The 21636-nt window shown below is 56.7% G+C and overlaps 2 protein-coding genes across 17 annotated transcripts; both read right to left on the bottom strand.

The window, feature by feature from the left end:
- Positions 1–59: 59 nt before the first annotated feature.
- On the bottom strand, positions 60–18037 carry Ehbp1l1 (EH domain binding protein 1 like 1). 16 transcript variants are annotated; one of them, XM_042259396.2, is made up of 21 exons: positions 17645–17892; positions 14825–14882; positions 14524–14619; positions 13755–13808; positions 13485–13663; positions 13264–13406; positions 12781–12816; positions 12617–12685; positions 12372–12534; positions 11807–12215; positions 9380–9556; positions 8650–8807; positions 8513–8561; positions 7265–7963; positions 2251–2320; positions 2076–2131; positions 1838–1961; positions 1500–1599; positions 809–882; positions 612–726; positions 60–480 (listed from the first exon to the last, which is right to left on the bottom strand). In XM_042259396.2, exons 1-21 carry the CDS (start codon positions 17746–17748, stop codon positions 381–383), a joined length of 3033 nt encoding a protein of 1010 aa, XP_042115330.2. In that variant the 5' UTR covers positions 17749–17892; the 3' UTR covers positions 60–380. The 16 variants fall into 16 exon arrangements, with proteins under 16 accessions (XP_042115330.2, XP_042115325.2, XP_042115312.2 ...); XM_042259391.2 differs by having other exon boundaries at positions 9380–9562; XM_042259378.2 differs by having other exon boundaries at positions 11222–12215.
- A 1750-nt stretch (positions 18038–19787) lies between these two features.
- Positions 19788–21407, bottom strand: Fam89b (family with sequence similarity 89 member B). Its single transcript, XM_006980651.4, has 2 exons — positions 20959–21407; positions 19788–20567 (listed from the first exon to the last, which is right to left on the bottom strand). The coding sequence occupies exons 1-2, from the start codon at positions 21247–21249 to the stop codon at positions 20289–20291; spliced, it is 570 nt and encodes a 189-aa protein (XP_006980713.1). The 5' UTR covers positions 21250–21407; the 3' UTR covers positions 19788–20288.
- Between the last annotated feature and the right edge of the window lie 229 nt (positions 21408–21636).

Genomic DNA, 21636 nt, shown 5'->3' on the forward strand with positions numbered 1-21636 from the left:
AGCCCAAGCCCCACCCTCTTCCTTCGATTGAGGTCCTACTGAGAAAGGGCAGGCGCTGGTTTGTCCCAGTCCAACTTTATTGCTCCAGACACAAAGGGAAGGAGGACGTAGGTGGCAGTCTCCTCGCCACGGCTTTGTAGACACAGCGGAAGAGTTCTGTGCAGCGCCCCTGGAATCCCGGCCACCGCCAAAACATTCACACACACGCGGATAAATAAATACTGCCTGGCGGGCTCCACTGCTCCAGTCCTAGGGTCTGGTCTGCCCTGTTTCTGCCCGCTGAAGGAGCATGGGGCGGGGGGCCGGTCCTCCGCTGTGCAGGCTTTGGGGACTGGCGAGGACTGGTGCGCGACCAGAGAAAAGAAGGACGAGAACCAGGCTCAGCTCAACAAGCAGCGCTCCCGTCTGCTCAGCTGCCGGCTCACCTTGCGACGTCTCTGCTCTAGGCCGCGTTCCAGGCGCTCATCTTCCTCTAGAGCGCTGCGGACACGGGGTTCAAGTCAGTCTCAAAGTTGGCCCTACTTGCAAGCCCTGAGATTCCAGACATGGCATCCCAGGAGTGCGCCCCGGGGCCTCTCCAATTCCCGGAACCTTCCAGGTCCCCGACTCACATGCGCTCCTTCTGATCCAGGTCCCGGACCAGCTCGTCCCTCTGATTCACTAGTGACACCAGCTCCTCCAGCAGGAGTTGTTCTCGGCGCTGCTGCGCGACAGTTTTCTGCCACTCTGAGAGACCAGGAGCCCGCGTCAGGAGGGTGCCCACCCTGGCCCTGTTCCTACCGCCAGCCTCTGCCGTCCCATTTCCCACCTTCAATGGCCAGCATGGCCCGCAGCTCTCGGCTCAGCAGTTCAAACCTCCGCTCCAAGTCCTGCTCCTCGATGCTGATGGGGAGGGGCCACGTCAGACAGTGGGATGGGCAAGCCCAAGGCTGTGACCACTTCATCTCTACCAGTTTCCACGGCAGCGGGCTGGGAGAACCCCAGGGTTCTGCCCACTCAGAGAGTGTTCCAGCTGCCCTCGGTCACACTCTAGATCTTTGTCGCTCCTTCCCCGCATCCCACTTTTATACACACGATACCCCAAAAGGATATCTGGATGAAAGAGCCAGCTAACGTTGTTCTGGGGACGCAGAGCTGCCTCTGGCATGCAGGATGGTAAAGGCAGAGATTGGGAAAGCGGCTTGCCACCCCACTTCAGAGCCTGCTCAGATTTCTCGGAGCCTGTTTTTCTTACTGTAAAGCTAGGGTCGATTTGGAGGGCCTGTTTTCTCACTAAAGAGCAAAAGGGTGTGTGCTTTTATACAGTAAGATAAGACAAAACATTAGTAAGATTGCTGAGCAAAATCTTTCCCAAAAGATCTTTGCAGAGAGAAGAAAGACGTGACTAACCCTAAGCAGAGCTAAGATTCATTCTGTCTACGAGGCAGTCCTGAGCCAGCTGGCGGGTGGGCCAGCAGAGACTCGGAGGGCCTAAGGAGGGCCTAAGGAGGCAGACTCACAGCAGCTGCAGCTGGTCCTGCCTCCGGATGAGCGCATTCTTCTTGTTGACCAGGGTGAACCACTCCTCAATCAGCACCTCCTCCTGCAGCCTGTTGGCACCTGAATTAGGCCAGGACAGTCACCAGAGCTGCCTCCTGTCCAGGCAGAGTGGCTGACGATGGGGAGGGGGCTTCTTCTTTCCCAGTGGCCTCTCAGAAACCTGCGTTACAATGCCTCCAAAGGCTTCCTCCAGCCACCAGAGAGACTGGCTGTGCCTCCTCCCACGGTCAGGAGGGCTACAGGGCTGGGCAGACCTAGGGAGACTGTTGAGGAGCACACCCCAAAACGCCTGTCCCACCTGACTCCATGAGGCTCCTCAGCTGTTTCTCCACCTCAGCAGCCCGCCCATCTATCTGCCTCTGCTCCTGTTCCAGGGCCTGCAGCTCCGCGTACACATACTGGCTCGTGTCCTGGAACCGTTGCTGGGAGTGAGGGGGCGGGGGGGGGGGGGGGGGGGAGACAGGACAGGTAGCTCATCACAGGCCCTGCTCAGAAAATACCTACCGCAGCAGTCCCACCCAGCTAGCCCTCCTTACCAGGCCAGCCTCTTCCCCCGGGCTGGGGGGTGGCTCCTCGGAAGGAGGGTTCCCACCTGCAGATAGAAACCAGGCTAGGTTCTTCCAGCTAGCAGAAGACCCCAGGAATCCCCAGAAGGATTTGTGATTACCCAGAACTAAGCTGGGTCACCACCCCATCTCCCAAACCACTCACCGGAAGGCGGCTGGGGGGCTGGGGCTGTGCGTGGGCCTGAGTCAAGGCTGGAGTCGGGGTTCGGGCCTTCCTGTGGAAAAAGTCTGCTGAGAGCTGGGATGGGTTTCCAACAGTCCCGATCAGTGCAGATAACCACAGCCTCTCACACACGGGGGAGGGAGGATCCTTAGTCTCAGACACAGAAGCACCTCCTCAGGGAAAAGGCTTCCTCAGGGAAAAGCCACGCCTTCACTCCCATCTGAGGGCCTGGGCCCACCCACCAAACGCTCCTTCAGAGGCGTTGAGTTGCTAACTATTTTAGGGTAAGTCAGTGGTAAGAGGCTGGGTAAGACACAGCAGAGGCCTGTCTTCTCCCTTTTTCCCATTCCTTCAAGAGCCCCCTCGGGTGGGTCATCTGGCTCCTGTCACTTAGCCAGTGCCCCTGAAGTGACAGAGAACTGCCTTGCTATCCTGAGTCGGGATCTACCTTCCGGCCGGAAGGGGGCTCCCTCCTACCTGATAGGCTCCCATACCTAGAGACAACAATGCTCTTGACAGAATAAGTTCATCCTGGAAGGACCAAGTCTGGTCCCACTATGCCCCATTCCCTGTTACTAGGGCCCAATTATTTTTACAAATATTTTAGATTTATTTATTTTATGTGTTTGAGTGTTTTTCCTACATGTATGTATAGGCAGCATATGGGTGTCCAGTATTTGCAGAGGTCAGAAGAGGGTGTCAGATGGCCTGAAGATCCGTTGAAACTGGAGTTATGAACCACTGTGTGGGTGCTGAGAACCAAACCCAGGTCCTCTGCAAGAGCGTGCTCTTAACCCCTAAGCCTGCTGCCCAGCCCCTGGGGCCTAACTTTGAACTCACTTTGACAGCCTGGCTCCTGTCAATGCTGCTAGCCCCTCTTCTGGGTCCGAGGTGTGGAACCTATCGGAGTGGGCCACTGCTCACTCCAGTGTGTACCTCTCAGACCAGCCTTCCTGGCTCAGGTGCTATCCTGTCTGGACTGGATTAGCTGTGGTGAGGCCAGCCACCACCATGCCCTGCCATTCACCTCGCCCCTGAGCAGACAGGTCTTGCCCAAACGGATCTCAGAACAGTCACTCACAGTGAAGCTTTCTCCACACCCCATCTCAGCCCCCAGTCTCACTGCCTCAGGACAGTGGGGAGCTTCAGCCCTTCCCACCAGAGCCCCACCAAGTCACCGCCCTCTGGTCACAGCCATGGACTTTGACTTCCCTAAAAAGCTTCCTTGCTCTGAAACCGTCCTCCATCTTAAGCTGCTCCAAACCAACTGGACCTTCCTGGCCCCGTGGGGACCCCTCGGCTCCTCAGACTTCCTTGCACACACTCTGCCTCCCTTCCTGGCCCTCGTGTGTCTGGAAGTTTGTCCTGGTCCCCCACTGAGGCAGAGATCACCCCAAGGCTTACTCAGGGTAGCTCCAGCCCCACACGCCTCCTCCTCATGCTACTGGCTACCACAGCCTCTCTAACTCACTAGAGATGACCCGTTTGTTTACTTAAGACAGGATCTCGCTACGCATCATCTTTGGCAGGCCTGAAACTCGCTCTGTAGACCAGGCTGACCTCAAACTCACAGGGATCCGCCTGCCTCTGCCTCCTGAGTGTTGGGATTAAAGGCATGCACCACTACATTTGACCATTTATTTTTAAAGATTTTTACATTTTTTAAAATTTATTTTTATTATTGTTAATGATATATATGGATGTGTGCCTCTCTGTCTCTCTCTCTCTCTCTGTGTGTGTGTGTGAGTGTAGGTGCCTACAGAGGCCAGAGATATCAGATCCCTCTAGAGCAGGAATAAGCCATTGTGGGCCACCTGATGTGGGTAGTGGGAACTGAACTTGGGTCCTCTGGATTAGTACTATGTTCTCTTAACCACTGAGACATTTTCCTAGTCCTGTTAAAAATTTTTTTGAAGATTTATTTTTGATTGTGTGTATATGTTTGTGTCTGTGTGAGTGTATGCCATGTGTATATGGGCGCTCTCAGAGACCAGAGGCTTTGGATAACCTGGAGCTAGAGTCATAGGCTGTTGTGAATTGCCTGTCTTGTGTGCTTGGAACTGAACTTGGGTCCTCCGGAAGACTAATGCTCACTCTTAACCACTGAGCCATCTCTCAAGCCCTGGTTTATTTTATTTTTAAAATCATGTGTATGTGGAAATGTGCATACAAGTGCAGGTACCCCTGGAAGCCAGAAGACGGTGTCAGATCCTCTGACGCTGGAGTTATAGGCAGCTGTGAGCTGCTGGATATGGGTGCTGGAAACCAAACTCAGGTCTTTTGTAAGAACAATTCATGCTCTTAACCCCAGGCAACTCTCCAAGAGACTGACCCTCTAGATAGGCCCAGGGTCCAGCACACCAGGTCCACAACTAAAGGTAATAACTGCTAAGCACTGACATCTCCTGGACCTCGTAAGGCGGCAGCTCGTCTCAAGGACTCCAGATAGGCGCCTGGGGAACCATTCAGCTCCCATTTTGACACCATACAGTGGTAGCTTCATGTCCCTTTGCAAAGGGTTTTCACACTTTTGATACTTATCCTCAGGGCCAAAGCACAGAAAGGTTTAAGTGGCTTGCCGGGGGTGGGGGATGTTATCTGTGTGGAGCCCAGCAGAGGGCGCCAATTAGTAATGCAAGCTCAGAACCCACGTTCACAGCAACAGCACCTCCCTTTGCCTCTTCATCTCTGTCAACTTCACTATTCCCACCCTTAAAAGGCAGGAATCACAGCTTCCTGTGAGGGGCACCGCGGAAAGCTAAGGAATCGTGGGGATGGCCCACCTGGCAGAGTAGGCAGAATCGGGGATGGAGAACACCAAATGTCAGCTGAATTTGTGCTTACTCACACCAGCCCTGGTGGGAATTCCAAAGCTTCTTCCTCATGTCTGACCTAAATTCCTCTTTTTTTACTTTCTTAGATGGGCTGCCCTAGAAGCACCCATGTTTCTCACGCAGCTGCCTCTACCCCGCCTCAGCCTCAAGGTGCCTGACCTCAGCCTACTCCAGGCCTTGGGGAGCTTCCAAGGATGGGGTGAGGCTGAACACCCTCCCAAAACAGTAGGGGCAAAAGTCAGCCAATGAGAGAGCCTCCTCGCGTCTCATGGGTCAAATATCTCTTGTGCAGCAAGGGCAGGAGGAGGGCCTGGCTTGGAAAGACCAGAGGCTGGGACTCGGCCCCAGAAGCCTGACTCCAGAGCCTCCCCTCTGTGACTTAAAGAGCCACTGACCTACATTAGCCAGCTGGGCCACAAGTCCCTACCTCTCCCTCCTCCTGCAGGAAATGCCTCTCTGCCTCTCCTGCCCAGCGTCACCTGTCTCTGGACCGCCCCTCAGGGCTCCTGTTCTCAGGCTGGCCTCACTGGCATCTGAGGTGTGAATGCCCTGATGCCCCCTTTTTGCTTGTGTGGGTCTCCTCGATTGAGACCCATACCTTCCCATCTTCTTTTTCTGTTTTCTCTCATGTTGTATTTTTGTTTGTTATGTATATGTGTGTGTGTTGCATGCTCCTGTGTGCATGTGTGTGAGGGTGTGGCTGCCTGTGTGGATGTGTGTGTGGAGGCCAGATAACTGCTGTCTTCCTCTATCACACGCCACCTTGTTTTCTTTCCTTTTCTTTAGATTTATTTATGTATTGGGGGAGGAGGTTGCAGGCCACAGCACAGGTGTGGAGGTCAGAGGACAGCTACTGTGAATGCCGTCTCTCCTTCCACCATGTGGGTCCCAGGGATAGATCTCGGGTGACAAAGACTTTCACCTGAGAAGTCATCGGCCCTCCACCCTGTTTCCTGAGACATCGCCTCTCACTGACCCTCGAGCTCACTTACACAGGGTGGGCAGCAAGCCTCCTGTCCCCACCTCCCAGTACTGAGATTACAGGCACATGCCATCACACAAGCCGGATTTCTACAGGCCTTTCACGTGGTGCTGGGGAGCCAAACTGAGGTCCTCGTGTGCCCAGTAAGTTCTTTACCTGCTAAGCCACACACCCCAGCCCTGTCATGCTTTGTTTGGTTTTGAAATGGCTTGAACTCCTGATTTTTCTGCTTCTACCTCCCAAGTGCTAGGATTACAGGCATCTGCCACCCCGCCAGCATTTTGTTGTGATGTAGTGACATGGGGGTTTGAACCCAGGACCTCTCAGGCAAATGCTCTATCTCTGAGTTATTTCCTTAGTCCTCCGTTTTTCACCAGGGAAAACTGTCCATTGGACCATCACTGGGCGCAGGTGTGCAGCGGCTTCTGCTGCCCCTCTCAGTTGAAAGCCTGTGGCCAGAGTTCATCTCGGGTCCCTAAGCTTCCTGTATGGCCATCTCTCCTCTAGCACAAGGAAGAGTGTGCGTGTGTGTGTGTGTGTGTGTGTGTGTGTGTTGTGCGTGTGTGTGCGCGTGTTGTGCGTGTGTGTGTGTGTGTGTGTGTGTGTGTGTGTGTGTGTGTGTGTGATAGGACCTGAGACAAAGGGGTGGAGACACTCTCCCAGGCAAGAAGTCCCACCTCCTAACTCCCATTAAGCCTCGGGTTAAAAATTCAAGCCAGAGATCTCGAGGCTGGGAGGAGCCACAGGGGACACTGGAGAACAGTATCTCTTCCTCTTGCTATGGGTCAGGTGGTTGCTAAGTGACACCCAAGGCCACCCACAGAGAAAGAAAAGGCCCAAAGAGCAGGGGCTGAACTTGGAAGCCTTCTGGGAACTTCCTGCTACAGCCCCTGTTTCTACAAACCGAGTACCAAATGTTAGAAACCACTCACACACACAAAACTGGCGGTCTAGGTGTTCTGTGGGCTTTGTGCCCCCCACAGGGTGCTCAGTACCATACCAGGGGACCCTTCCACAGCACCAGGGTCCATCTGATCGAAGTGGATGCATCCCAGCATCCAGCGCGAAGTGAGCTCTCTGAAGTTGCCACTCCTGCACCAGCCCTGACGCTGGGACCATTCAGGACCCTTCTCTGAAAGCCCACTACTATCCTAAGCTGCAGCAGGGTTGGGGTACTCACCACAGCCCCAGCTCCTGCAGGTCCTGCGCCGACTGCGGCCCCAGAGTCCGGGTCGTCCACGGAGAAGGAATTGCTATTCCGTAGCCTGGATCGCCTCTTCTTTAGCAAATCAGCGTCACGCACGTGGGAGAAAGAGCCATGTGCTCGGGGTGGGGGTACCGGCCCGGCCTCCCCATTGACCGAGGACCGTCTCAGTCTCACACCACTCATACCACCTGGTGCCCCCACTCCGTTTACCAACCCCTCTGTGGGGGCCACCGGGGACGTGGATGACCGGGCTCTGGGGCCGTCGGAGGGCGCCTCTGGGGGAATTGCTTCCTGGGTAACCTCGGCCTCTCCATCCTTGGAGGCGCAGGCCAGGTCCATGTCCCTAGAGGTCACCTTTGGTGCCGCCCCAGCCCCGCGGTTCACAGCCTCCTTGGGCTCTGTGGGCGCTTCAGCCCCATGCTCCCGTAGCCGCTGCGCCAGGTTGCCTGCATCCAGACCGTCGGGCAGGCTCGGCTGGGCGTTGCCCACACGGTAAGTGCCAGAGCCACCACCGCCTTCCAGCTGTACCAGCTGCAGCTCCTGCCCAGTGCAGAAGGCTCGGATCTGGCACAGGTACGTCATGACGATGAGCTTGTCAGGTACAGACAGAAGAACCATGTCAGCTGGCTCCAACAAGCGAGACACACCCAGGGCAGCGAAGCCATCAAAAGCCTAGAAAGGATGCACTCTGGTCAGAAGCAGCAGCGATCCAGCAATGCTCCGGATCCAAGCCAGCCTAGGGGGTCCCTGAGACTCCAGAGCCAGGATTTGCTTAGCAACGCCTTCACCCTCCTGCAGAGGGTAATCTGGCAACGAGGCCCGCCTTCACTGTTACCTAGCAACTGCACATCGCCCACCCAGTTCTCAAAAGGATGAGTTTTGGCAAGAAACTCTCTAGGGAAAATATGCCTTTAAAATTAAAAACACCAAAACAAATCTAGGGCAAACAAACAATTTGGTAACCAAAAAGATTTTAAAGTTTCCAAAAAGCCAGTCCAGGGTCCTGCACCTCGGCTCTCCAGTTCTCAGCAGCGGCCTGATCTCCAGCTAGACCCTTTCCTGAGCCGTGGCTGATCTCTAACTAGATCCTTTCCTGAGTTGTGGCTGATCTCCAGCTCGACCCTTTCCTGAGCCGTGGCTGATCTCTAACTAGACCCTTTCCTGAGCCGTGGCTGATCTCCAGCTAGACCCTTTCCTGAGCCGCGGCTGCCGGCATCTCACCTGCTTGTTGTTCTGTTTGATGTCGAGTGGGTCAAGGGAGAGGTAGTCACTGCAGAGAGAGAGAGCTGGTCAGCATGGACGGCGCTGGTGTCCCCGCAGGCTTACTCTCCACCGTCCCCGTGTCCCCGGCCGCTCACATCTTGTCCGGGTAGAACCGATGTAAAATAGCACAGAAGGCCAGGCCGTTGCGCCAGGATGTGGTGAAATTGGTGATGCAGACACCACGGTAGCCCTTGGTGACCTCTTGGCACCACTCCAGCAGAGACTGGCTGGAGCTGACCGGGGTAGGTGGTGCCTGGGAACACAAGGGTAGATTCAGAGTTTGTATTCTGATGACTTGTGTCCTCTGCCCTTTGGGGAAGTTCAAGCCTGGCATGAAACTACCCTGGTTCTGAGTTTGCAAGGATCACCAGAGACCACTGGCCAGAGCATTAGGTTTCCAGCTTGGGGTAAGGACGTTATCTGCCAAGGTCACCTAAAAGGTCAGTGGTGCCCAGGCAAGGTCAGAGGTCACCAGCAGCCACATCTCAAAGTCAGCCCAGAAAATCAGCTTAAGGATATCCAGCTCCATGCAGCCTAGCAGGGTGAAAGGGCGAGGGCATCCTGAGGGAGGAGGGAGGGGGAGGAGGGACGAGGGAGGAGGGAGGGGGAGGAGGGATGAGGGACGAGGGAGGGGGAGGGGGGAGGAGGGACGAGGGAGGGGGAGGGGGAGGGGGGAGGAGGGAGGAGGGACCTTCTTGAAGCTGAATCCCCTCCCCTCCCAAAACCACATCTCGGTCCAACAGGTGGGTCCATGCAGAGTCCCTGTTCACTCAGCCCCAGGTTAGTGGAAGCAGCAGACTGGCCATCGGCGGCCGCCATCCCTACCTGGCTGCCCGGCAGCCTCCTGTCCTCTTCAGGCTCCTCTGGGGAAGAGGCCCCCGAGGGCCTGGGTACCCCAGCCCCTGCCCCACTGGCCACCTGTGCCTTAGTCAGGCTGGCCCCTTCGAGGCTTTCATCAGCTTCTTGTCCCTTCACGGTTCCCAAGACCCCAGATTCTGCTTCCTGGGCCTCAAAAATATCAAATTTATTCTCTGAAGACTCAGACCCCTCCCTCTCTGCTTCCTGGGGCCCCAAGGTCCAAGACTTGGCCTCTACTATCCCTAAAACTTTCGCTTCTGTCTCTTGTCCCCTGGACACCTCGGCTGCTACCCCCTCAGCCCCAGAAACTCTTTGGTTAGTCACTGCGACTCTTAAGGCCTCACACTTGAGAGCCCCCCAAGTTCCAGGCTCCTGGACCTCCAAAGTGTCAGTCTTTGCCTCCTCAGACTCCAAAACTATACTTTCTGCACACTGGGCCCTCAGTACCTCAGCCTCTGCTGCTCCAGCCTCTGGTCTGGAGACCCCAGAATCCCTTGCTTCTATTTCTTGGGTCCTGTCTATCTCAGCCTCTGTTTTCCGGGTTTCCAGCATCTCAGCTTCTGCTATCTCAGCCTCCGTTCTCAGAAGCCCCGACCCCCTTACTTCCATCTCTTGGGCCTCCAGAATCTCAGACTTCACTGTCCCAGCCTCTAACTCTGGGGTCTCCAAACCTCCTATTTCTGCCTTCTGGGTCCCAAATAACTCAGCATCCACTGTTTCTGTCTCTACCTCTGGGATCTCCCAAACCTCCACTTCTGTCTCCTGGGCCACCAAGATCTCAGACTCTTCCATTTTAGCTTCCCTCCCTGGATCTCCTGAACCCTCAGATGCTATTTTCTGGGTCCCCCCTTCAGCCTCTGCCCCTCCAACTTCTGTCTGTGATATCCCAGGGCCTCCCACCTCGGTCTTCTGGGCCCCTGAGATCCTAGATTCTGTTATCTCAGCCACTATTCTCAGCGCCACAGAAGCCCCAGGTAGCTCCTTGGTTTCCAGTATCTCAGCTTCTTCGGCTTCTCTCTCTGGGACATCTGAAGAGCCAGCCCCGGTTTCCAAGACCCTGGCTCCCTCGGTTCCTATTTCTAGCACCTCCAAAGTCCCAGCTGCTGTCTCCGGAGCCTCTAAGATCTTGGCTTCTGCTGGCCCAGTGTCTACCTCCAGAATCCCCAAGTCTCCTTCATCTGTCTCCAGGGACCCTTCAATCTCAGATTCTGGTTTCTCAGCTTCTACCCAAAGTACTCTGTGTCCTGCTGATATCTCCTGGGTCCCCAGGACGCCATCTTCTGCTGTCTGTATCACTAAAACACCTGAACCCCCCACCTCTGTCTCCTGGGTCCCTACTACGCTAGATTGTATCTGTGGGTGCCCTGGACCCTCAAATGCTACTTTGTGGATCCCCAATATCTCAGTTACTGCTGTTTCAGTCTCTATCCTTGGAATACTCCAAGCCTCCTCCACCTCTGTCTCCCGCATTCCCAATATATCAGACTTTGCCATCTCTGCCTCTGCCACCTTTGGAGCCTCTGAACCCTTGGCTGCGACCTTCTGGGTCTCCAGTATTCCAGCTCCTGCCTCCCCAGCCTCTGTCTTTGGGGTTCCCAGTATCTCAGCCTCTATCTCCAGTACACCAGCGCCCCAATCTGCTATCTCCTGGGCTTCCAATGTCTTAGTTTCTGCTGTCACTGTCTTGGTACCGAGAACTGTAGAACCCGCAACTGTTTTCTGAACCCCAAATTCCTTAGACTCCCTTATCTCAGCCCCTGTCCTCAGCATCCCCAGAGCCCCAGTCTCTTCATCCTGGGTCCTCAGTACCTCAGACTGTGCTGTTCCAGTAGCCTCTGACTCCAGGGCCTCTGATTTTGCTGCTTCTGACTCTTGGGCCTCCAATATTTCAGATCCTGATGTGCCAGTCTCTAGTTCTTGAAACCCAGGTCTCCCAACATCTGTATTTGGTGTCCCTATCACCTTCCAAGGTACCCACTCAGCCTCTGTTTCCAGAACCCTTGGCTCCCTAACTTCTGCCTCCTGGGCCCTCGGATCTCCAGATACTCCCCCCTGGCCAACACAGGGGACTTCCTGAAAGCTGCCCACCCGGGTCCCAGTGCTTGCTGCTCCAGCAAAGGGGCCCTGCTCCAGGCCTGTCCCCCCAATAACAGGGGCTCTGTCCCTGACCTCTGTGCTTTCTCTCTCCTGGTCTGCAGGCCTGGCACCCCTAAGGGGCCCGAGATGCCCTTCAGGCTCAGCTGGAGGTTGGTTCGGGTCACTGGGAGCCTCTTCCTGGGTCCGTACCCCCATCTTCCTCTGAGCACTCCTAGGAGGAGCCTCGGGAGTTTCCCCAAGTCTTGCCTTAGGCACCAAGCCTGCAGCCTCTGGTCCCTCCATGGCTGTACGTTGTACCTTTGACTTCTGCTCAGCTGCTACTTGATGAAGTTTGGAACTCTCTTCAGCCTCTCCAGCTGTGATGCATGGCTCCTTAGTGTTCTTCTCTCTGTTTCCTGCCCCGCTAGCCTCTGGCCTGTCCCCAGTGTCACCCTCTTCAACTTCAGATCTTTCTCCTCCTAAAACCTCCCTGGAGCCTCTGCCCTCAGTGTCTGGTTCTGGCTTGGCTCCACGGGCCTCTGTCCCTTCCTGAGAGCTTATCTGGACCTGGGTCTTCCCAGAAGAACCCATTCCTGTTGGAGGATCCTCTGAGGTACTGGGGTCCTCATCCCCACTGTAGGGGACTGGGGACCGGGATACATCAGAGCCTTTCCGGAGCCGAGGGGCTGGGGTGGGGACCATGTCCTGGCCTGGCTGCCTGGTGGACCTGAGGAAAAAAGCAAGAACAAAGTGGTGTGGTGGTCTCCTGTTGAGACTCAGACACAGCTCTACACCACCCTTGAGAATGTTAGTGCCTTCGAGAGAAGGGTGGAGACCGGGTGGTGTGCATCTGCCTCTGACAGCAACAGAGCTGGCTCCTTACCTTGTCTCTGGTGGGGACTGTGGGGGCCTTGGGGTTTCAGGCCCCACCTGGCCCCCGGCTATAACAGCTGGTTCTGACCCCTGGCCCCGGGAGGCCCTGGCCGGGGGCGCAGGGGCACTCACAGGGGCAGGGCTGGTATCTTCAGCACTAAAGGATGTGGCAGCTAGGGGGAAAGGGAGAGGATGCTGAGGGCTGCATTGTGACATAGGTCCAGTCCCCAACTCCAGTCTCAGGCCAAGTCTCACCTGCCTGCTGGGGCCGTGTGTGGCCTTCATCATCTTCTTCACAGAGTGTCTTCAGCTCTCGAGAAGGATCTGAAGGCGGATCCATTGGAGGGGTATAGTCAGGCCAAGGCAGGACTCTACCGTTTGAACCCCACCATGACCCCCAACTAGAATTCAGGGCCTACCTGGGAAACGCCCCAGTCTCAGGGCACAGCCCCGGCCTTGGAGAAGAGGGAGGCCCGCAGATGCAGAAAGAGAAAGAGTGAGAAAGAACCACAAAAATGAAGGCTAAAAGGCTTTAAGGAGGAGAAGGGAGGGAGAGCAGAGGGAGGAAGGCAGACCAGGGGGAGGAAGAGACTGGACAGAGCCACACTTCATAGGACCCAGCTTCTCAGGCCTGATAGGGACCAAATGGACATCCACACCGGGATGAGATAGCCCGGAACATGAGGAGATATTGGAGACCCATTCTACAGGACTCTGCTCAAGACTGACGAACCCACAGGACCAAGATCAAGCTTGGAAAATCAGAGCAGCTGGACAGGTTGGAGGTGCTGTAATGAGGACCTCTCTCTGGGTGAGCACAAGCCGGGCCTGCCCCAGAACACCCAACATGTGATCCATCTTAGGTCTTAGCAGTCTCCACCCGTAGATAACCGTGAGCCCACCTGACTGGGGGCCTCGCGCCCGGACCTCAGGGGCCCCAGGGCCATTAGCTTCATCCTCGTCACTCTCAGCAAAGTCATCCAAGTTGCCCACGTCACTGGGCTTCACACTCATGAGGCTGGCCAGACTCTGCATGTCATCATCCCTGTGGGTTTGGAGTCAGGGGTGAGGGCTGGGGTAAGAGAGCACTGGTCGGGGCCTGGGAGCACGGGTGAAGACTTACGTGGCGCGGCCCTCACGCAGCAGCACCCCAGAAAGGGTGAGGCTCAGCTCAGCGTGCACTACCTTCACAGACTTGGGCTTCAGTCGTAGACGAAGTGGAACCTGAGCAGGCACAGGCCCTGCATGACGAGCCAGGTCCACATCAACCGTGGCCAGGACCTTCCGCTGTCCCTTGGACTCCTGTGGGTGGGGGGTAGGGCAACGGCAGAAGAAGTATCAGTGCTGTCCTGAGGTCCCTGAGACTGCAAGTCCAACCTACCCAGACACTCACGTTTTCAATGATAAAAGTCCATTCTTTGGCTTCATACTGGTCCACGTGCGGGTCCTGGAGAGGGGAGCGCTGGTGAGCACAGGGTTTCAAGGAGGGCAATGCCAGAAGAACAGTCTGCACTGGTTGGGGTGGGGCAGGGCCGTCACACCTGCTGCCCCCTCCTGGAATGCGCTTTGGCTTCTCTGAGTGTGCATATGTGGCACTGGACTGAACCCCAAAGCCATGCATGCTCTACATCTGAGCTCCAGCTCCAGCCAGCCCTGTACTCTGACTCTTTTCTTTTTCTTTGTAAAATGATTATTTACTTTGATTTTGTGTATATGGGTGTTTTGCCAGCATTTATGTCTCTGCACCGTGTGTGTGTGTGTGTGTGTGTGTGTGTGTGTGTGTGTGCGCGTGCGCGTGCGTGCAGTGCCCCTATAGGACAGAAGAGGGCGTTGGATCCCCTGGAACTGGAGTTGCGGGTGGTTGTGAGCCACCATGTGTGGGCTGGGAATGGAACCAGGTTTTTGGAAGAACAGCCAGTGCTCTTAACTGCTGAGCCAGCTCTTCTGTCCTTGTGCCCTGGCTTCTGATCCCAGGTGACTTCCTTACTACAGGCTGGGTAAATGCTGCCCCCACCCCCCAACAAGAAGGCCTCTCCAGCCACTTGCAAGAAACCTACAAAATTCCTGGTCCCAACACTTGGTTCTTTCCCGTGGGTGAAGAGCACACCAGTGGGGTCACATTCTCCGCATTGCTAGTCTATGCCCAAGCTCTAGAGACTCACCCTGTACAAGGTCACAGAGATGTCCACGTTCTCAGGGACCATCCACACCACAGTGCCACGGTATGGGTTCTGGATGCCGGGCTGCCAGCTGTGGGCCTGCAAGAGGCAGTAGGGGTCCTTGCCTGAGTCTCAACTCTTCCCCCATCACCCTCAGGCCCTTATCTCCCTCACCTCATCTTCCTTTCTCCCTGCAGACGCCGAGATGACATGAACCTGATTACACTCTCCCATCAACTCGCATCTACCTCCCCCCCCACACCCTTCCTCCCAACATGGAGTCCCAGCTGCCCATCTTTCTTACCTTGGAGCAGATGCGTCGGTTCCGCCGCGTCCATACCACTACCAACTTGTCTGGCTGCCTGGAAGAGAGGGAAGAGCTGCTTGACCAGGCCGATCTAGCTTCCCCATTTTCTCTTCCTCCTCTCCTAGCTCCCTGGGGTCTCCCCTGGTCCCCTTCCCAAGGAGAGGGCATGGGCAGCTTCTTATCTGGGGTCACAGGTTGTAGGGTGGGGCTGCCCGGGCAGGGAGGGGCAGGGACCGAAGGGCAAAGGCCTGGACAGTGGAGATTGGGGCATCATGGCCCAGCAGGGCCTTTGAAAAAGAGTGACACAGGAACAGCCACACACATGTGTGCTCACACAGGAATGTGGGAAGACGAAGACTTGGCGGTAAAGGAGTCCATTTATTCACAAATAATGTGGCGTACCTCTGGGGCCCAGCGTGTTCTGAAGGCAAAGTAAAGGAGGGAAACAGACTCAGTGGCTGAGGCAAGATCCCCAGGGGCTGAGGCAAGACCCCCGGGGCTGAGGCAAGACCCCCGGGGGCTGAGGCAAGACCCTTTGAGGTAGAAGGAAGATAGGAGAAAAGTATAGACAAAAAGGAAAATAAGCCTAGCTTGGTGGTGCAGATCCTTAATGCCAGCCCTTGGGAGGCAGATGGAGGCAGGTCTGAGTTCAAGGGCAGCCTGGTCTATACAGCAAGTCCCAAGCCAGCAGGGGCTACATGGTGAGACCCTGTCTCAAAAAAAAAAAAGAAAAGAAAAGAAAAGAAAAAAGTGTGTGTGTGTGTGTGTGTGTGTGTGTGTGTGTGTGTGTGTGTAAGAAAATAAATTAGTAACGACCTTTACGGGCTGTGAAAGAGCCTGCCTGCTGTCTCTTTGAGCAGAGGCCGGAGTAGAGGAGGTGGTTTTGATCTTCAGAGAAGGCTCCAGCTGGAGGAACCAGCCACATGCAAGGGTCTGAGGCTGGGGAGTGGCCAAGACAGAGTGAGGCCAAAGGGGAGGGGTGAGGCCAGAGAAGCACAGGGTTAACCAGCCACGAGACACCCACACACACCCCACACCGAGGGTCTGCTGCACTCTGGGGCACTGGCTGGCCTGAGGAGGGTCAGGCAGGACTCCTACATCCTCAAATCCAGATCCACTGACCACTGCTCTGAAGGGCCGGTGACAGTGGAGCCCAAGGGAAGTCTGAGGAGACTTCAGGCAAGCCGGAGAGCAGCACGTGGTGGAGACTCGGGAGAGGCCGGGACAAGCAAGGGCAGCCGCAGAGAGCCAGTCCCTGACAAGGTGCTGACTCGTGCCTGGGCCTCGGGGACGGGGCCTCTTTGGGTTAGTGTCTAACCACTGCCCAGGAGGGGGGGCTTGGTCCAGGAAAGGGCGAGGTGAGGGCAGCCTGAGAACCTTCCCTGCTTATTCCCAGCCCCATGCCTGGATGCGTAGGTCCGCCCAACTCACTGCCTCTCTGGAGGCTGAGACAGGACAAGCGGCTTGCTCTTAACCCTTGAGGTTTCTGAGACGCGGAGAAATGGGCCAGATAAGGTCACACAGCTGAGTCTCGAGTCCTCTGACCCAGAAGTAGGCAACCATTCCCAGCCCCAAACCACAGGCAATGGCCCAGCAAGGCCTTCCCAGAAAAGGGAACCAGCAGGGGTGCCGAGGGAGGGTGTGGCCTGCTTGGGCAGCCTGACTCAGGACGGGCACGCCTTCCTGGGAAGCTATGACCTAGGCAGGGGCAGCTTCCTGTCCTGGGCTCCTGGCTAAGAAATCCAGCAGGCCTTAGCCATTGCTGCCTGTGACTCAGCCCACTGACCCTGTCTGTACCCTCTGTCTCCTCACCAGCACCATGCCCAGCGTCCCTTTGGCCTCACCCAGAATGCTGGGGCAGGAACCAGAGGCCAGAGTTCAAGTGCCAGCTCTGCTGTGTTCCCTCAACTACCTCCCATTCTCCCTCAGCCTTGACTGCATAGGGGGCCTCCCAGGAGGCCTAGCGTGTTCAAGAGAGTAATGGCGGCTGCCCCAAGGACCCCAGCCTCTGCTCATCCCCCTCCCTTTAAACCCCTTGGTTCCGGCTTACCCCTGCTCTTCCCCCTTGGGACTCTATATTTAGCCCCGCCTGGCCTGTGAGGCCCCCACAGCTGTCCTAATCCAGCCAGGGGAAGCTGACACCAGCGAGCACATATATTTAGGGTGTGACGCAGGGACCTGGGCAGCTGCCCCGTGGGGGCATGTGAGCCAGATGCCCCCAGGGCCCTTGACAGCCCAAGACAAGGCCTGCACTCCCTGCGAATTGGCCCCTCACCCTGCCACCGTCCCTCGACAGATCCTCTCCTCACGGACCCACCAACCCCCAGGACCTCGGGCCCCTTTAAGCCTCTCCCCGCCTCCCCCTTCATCCCTCCAAGCTCAGTTTCCCCTTTTAAGGACATTGTGGAAACATCTTCAGCCTCTGGGGCCCACTCCGGCTGAAGGGGGAGGGCGGAAAAAGAGAAGGCCACCTCTTCCCTCTGAACTGGACTGAGATCCATGAAGTCTGTCCCCAGCCTTGGCCACCTGGAGACCTCAAAACTTGTTCCGTTTTCCACTGCCACCCTGCACCGCTCTTGGCCTGGGGAACGAAGCCTCCTCCCTCAGCCCTGACCACAGCTGATGTAAATGTGAGCACAGATTCTTCTCCTGCCTCTGAGTCTTGCCTCAACAAGGCTCTCCGCACCTCTCAACTCCTGGGGTCCCCCAAGCTAGGACGGTTTGACTTGGAACGATTTTCTCAGGCTCAAACAGGTCAAGCTAAATGGAGTCCCACATCAGTCTTGGGGGACCCCCTCAGGCCTCCCTTCTACTCACCATTTCTTGGTACACTCCAACACCAGCTCATGGTAACAAGCCACAAACTGGAACTTGGCGGCCCGCTTGCCCACTCGCTGCAGACGCTTCCACACCGAAGTCATGGCCCTAGCGGCTCTTGCTGCCCACTTCTCAGGCTCGGGGATCCCGCTTGCTCGCCACTGCTGGTCCTGAGAGGGTCCCCATGGTCTCTGGGCGCCCTTTCTGCTATGCCCGTCCTGTCCGCCCCGTCCGTGCAGAGGTGTCAGGAATTTGGGTCTAGGCCGTGCTTGCTGGGGTGGCCGCTGGGGTCCGCCGGGTGGGCTGGCTGAGTTTGCGGGGCTCCGAACGCTGGTCGGAGCTCAGAGCTGCGAGCGAGCGAGCGCGCCGTTTCCTGGAGCCGCACCCCCGTCTGAAGGCAGGCGGGGCTGCAGCGCGGGGCGGGGCGGGGCGACCTTGCTTCCGGGACCTAGCGTCGCGACCCGGGCATCGACACCCGGCTTGGGGGTGGAGGGAAGGAGTCCCGACCGCAAAGCGGGCCTGGTGGGCGCCCGCGGGCCGGATAGGGTGGTGGTGGGGAAACGTGTGCGCTCCAAGAGTTGACAACCCTCAGCTTGGTGCTGCCCTCCAAAGAGCTTGCCCAGCCGCCTCCCTTCCTGCCTGCAACCTTGCGGTAGTGCTTGGTACCCCGTTTCCCCGGCTTGTAAAGCAGAGACCTAGAAAGAAAAGCGGCCTTGCTCTCCGGAGTGTCTGCTGGGCCAGAGCCAAGGTGGGAGACTCTTGTAACACTCACGTCTTCTTAACCAGAGAAGAGTTCAGAGGTGGGAGCCAGCCTTGGCGGGATGCACCTAGTGTCTCAAAACCTGACTTATCAGCTGGTGTGAGGGGAAACAGTCCTCACTTCTCACAAGCGATGAAAGTTTCGAATATTGGTTTCTAACCAAGAGTGCCATCTTGGACAAAGCACTGACACTCTGAGCCTCAGTTTTGAAGCCTGTTAAATGGGGCCAATTATAGTTCCATTTTTTATGGTCATAGAAGGTTGAAACCTGGGGAAGCGGTTAGCATTGGGCCATTTTGCCATGTCTCATTAAATGCGATCCGTTATCAGGTCTAGAGGAAATGTGTATATGGGTGTTTTCCCTCCTCCCCTGGGAAGTCCCTGGGGCGTTAGCTGTTGTGTTAACGCCTAGATTACTCCTTATCACTCACCCATCCAACTCGAATGGTAATGAGCCTCTGCACGGTGTCTTACCGTCAGTTAGAGAAGTGTCCTGGAGCAACACATCTATGTGTTCCCTCCCTCCCCAGTGTCTGGCAAACCCTCACGTTGGAAAGGACGCCTGGTCTTCCAGGAGAGCCAGCTGGGTGCATCTCCTGCAGGCAAGTGACTACGATAGGGAATGGGGATGAGGTGCCCGGATGCAACCTCGAGAATGTGCAGACTTTCCGTGGGCTGGACACCCGGTTTTGCCTCTCCACCCCGTCGGTGTGGTCCTCTGCTTCCTCGAGAAAGCCCTTTGTGTACACCGCTACAAGTCCTTAGTGCTGAGGTCGGGGAGGCTGAGTGGCCTGAGACTGCAACCGACCCCAATTTTCTTCTCTGAGTCTCCAGAAATGGAGCTGAGCCCTGGGGCAGCCTCGCTTCCAGGGCTTGTCTACAGACCAACTTCACTCCCTTCGGCCTCCACACCCCTCCCTCTTACGACCGCCCCCTACAGCCCACGGGGTACCCACTCCAAGGAGAGAGTCTTGTAGCTTTCCCCACTCAGGCCAGTGGGCCCCTGGGTCGGCCAGATCTGGCCCACCCATTTCCTGTGCCGCTGCAACTCCGCCCCTCACTGGAGGTGGAAAGTTTCTCCCCTCAAGATGGGCGGCTCCTTCCTTCCCGGAAAGCTCAAAGCAAGGGGGAAGGGGATGCTGGGACCCAAAGCTTAGAGGCCAGGGGACAAGACTTGACTGCTGTCATACGCTGCAGAGCCAAGCCCCAGTAGCCTGGAAAACTTCCAACTTTGCCAGGAGAGGGAAGTTTCACACCCTGCGCCCTCTAAGCTTTTCACTAAGGGGTCTTGGGCGCCACCTGCCGGCAGAACTCGGACCACACTTGCCAGAAAACACTATTCCCAAACCAGTACCAATCAACCAATCAACCAGGTAGTCAGAATACAATGTTGAAAGTATTTATTTATTTTCTCATCCAGGAACTGGCCCCTAAACTTAAATATCCGGCATAGAGACCTTAGCCTTTCTGGCTTGTGAGTGGCTGCCGGGATGGGTCCTGGAGCCCTTGTCCCAAGCAGTGAGGCCCTGGGGCCACAGGTAGGGATGCCCCTGAGCCAGCAGCTGCAAGTGGCAGCAAAGACGAAAGAGATGGAAGCTAGGCACTCATCCCAGTCCCAGAGATGCCAACGGGAGTGCAAGACGCTCTGGACCCCACGGTCAGACTAAGGGCTGGCCAAGCTAGGGTGCACACGTGTGGGACAATGGGACACCCAGTGCACTGGGCATTGGCTGCAATCTTGGCCTGAAGGGTATATATATGCCTTGCCCTCCTGAAGTGAAGTGAGGTGGTATTGGTAAAAGAGCAGGCACTGTCGACTAAGGACTTGCTGAAGGGCAAGTTTTGAGCCTTTTGTATGGGTGCATTCCTATCCATCTCAACATTTCAGAGGCTGATTTGGAAGGCATCCTGCAACCACTGGTCACGGGCATTGTGTGTCTGGGGCACGGTGAGAGGTGGAGGGTCTGGGGGCAGGCTGGCATCAGGAGGCTCATCATCATCAGACAGGCCGGCATCAGGTGGGTAGGAGCTGTCCGAGTGGAGGGAGGATGACAGGTCCTGGCACAAGCTCAGGTCTTGGCACAGATGCTTGTAGTCCTGGATCGACTCATACAGGCCCCACAGCTGGCACAGCAGGGACATATCCAACTGCCGCAGCCCCACCTGCAGACAACTGACAGTGGGCTGGAGTTGGGGGTCCAGGCCACCCTCAGCCCCCAAACCCAAAGTCCCCACCATGAGCCACAACCCTACCCAATTTCCTGCCCCTTCTTACGTGGAAGTTCTGGGGACAACAGATGGCACTTGCCAACTGTGAAACCTTGAAGCCAGTCGCTGGCACTCATCTATACAATGGTGCAGCACCGTCCAGCAGGATGAAATCAGGCAAGTTTTTAAAATGCAACAATTGCTACACATTGTTACCATCACAGCTATCCTAAAGCCCTGTGACCGGATGCCTTCTGCTGGCCTGAGACCTAGGGCACCCGTCCCAGACTCATCTCTGCCGTTTCCGCAGAGCCCACCACCCCTGGTGGGGCGCCCACCTACTCACCATTTCCTTGCGCAGCGCGGCTAGTGCCGAGTCCAGGTTAACCGGGCGGCGTGCGCCTGCTGCAGAGCCCGAGTTGGCAACGCCCGCGGCGTGACGGGGACCGTCCGGGGCGCGGGCGGCACGGCTCAGCTCGTCGTGGATGCGGCTCCGCTGGCTGTAGACGCGCTCCAGCTCCCTCCACGAACCCCCACTAGCGTTAAGGAGGCCGCTGAGGCCCCGCGGTAGAGGCGGGAGCCCGGCCAGAGCGCAGCCCGAGGCGCCCGGCGCCTCAGCTGAGGGCAGACCGTTCATGGCCCGGTCGAACTGGACCGCGAGGCCACCTGGATCCCTCCACTGTTTCACTCGGGCTGCAGCCCACAGGCCCTGCTCCCGGTGGCCCAGCCTCCGGAGGGATCCCAGCCGCCGCCCGCAGGCCGCGCTTTGTTCCTTCCCCGACTCCTCGGACTCCGCCTATGCTCCACCCCCTCCGCATGGGCGGGGCTTCCCTTAACGCGGCGATGGCTGTGGGGCCGAGCAACCCACCAAAGAAAGGAGAACTGGAGCAGTGAGGCCGAAAGGGTCTTGGGCTACTCTTTTTGCGGCCTCATTTCTACACAATGTGTTCTACACAATTCCTCTCCCAAGGGAAAGATTCTAGAAGTGTGAGGATGTGGGAGTCAGAGAATGGAGTAAGGCTGT

Source organism: Peromyscus maniculatus, chromosome 1 (assembly GCF_049852395.1).
Source record: "Peromyscus maniculatus bairdii isolate BWxNUB_F1_BW_parent chromosome 1, HU_Pman_BW_mat_3.1, whole genome shotgun sequence".
Lineage (NCBI taxonomy): Eukaryota > Metazoa > Chordata > Mammalia > Rodentia > Cricetidae > Peromyscus > Peromyscus maniculatus.

Excerpts from the sequence above, each read along its gene's own strand:
- Ehbp1l1 (XM_006980641.4), bottom strand. The coding sequence starts at position 17,748 with ATGACTTCGGTGTGGAAGCGTCTGCAGCGAGTGGGCAAGCGGGCCGCC. Across the intron at positions 12,216-12,371 it reads CAGTCCCCACCAGAGACAAG|GTCCACCAGGCAGCCAGGCC; the intron begins GTAAGGAGCCAG and ends TTTTTTCCTCAG. Across the intron at positions 8,808-9,379 it reads GGAGGCTGCCGGGCAGCCAG|GCACCACCTACCCCGGTCAG; the intron begins GTAGGGATGGCG and ends TTGTGTTCCCAG.
- Fam89b (XM_006980651.4), bottom strand. The coding sequence starts at position 21,249 with ATGAACGGTCTGCCCTCAGCTGAGGCGCCGGGCGCCTCGGGCTGCGCT. Across the intron at positions 20,568-20,958 it reads CCGCGCTGCGCAAGGAAATG|GTGGGGCTGCGGCAGTTGGA; the intron begins GTGAGTAGGTGG and ends AGTTGTCTGCAG.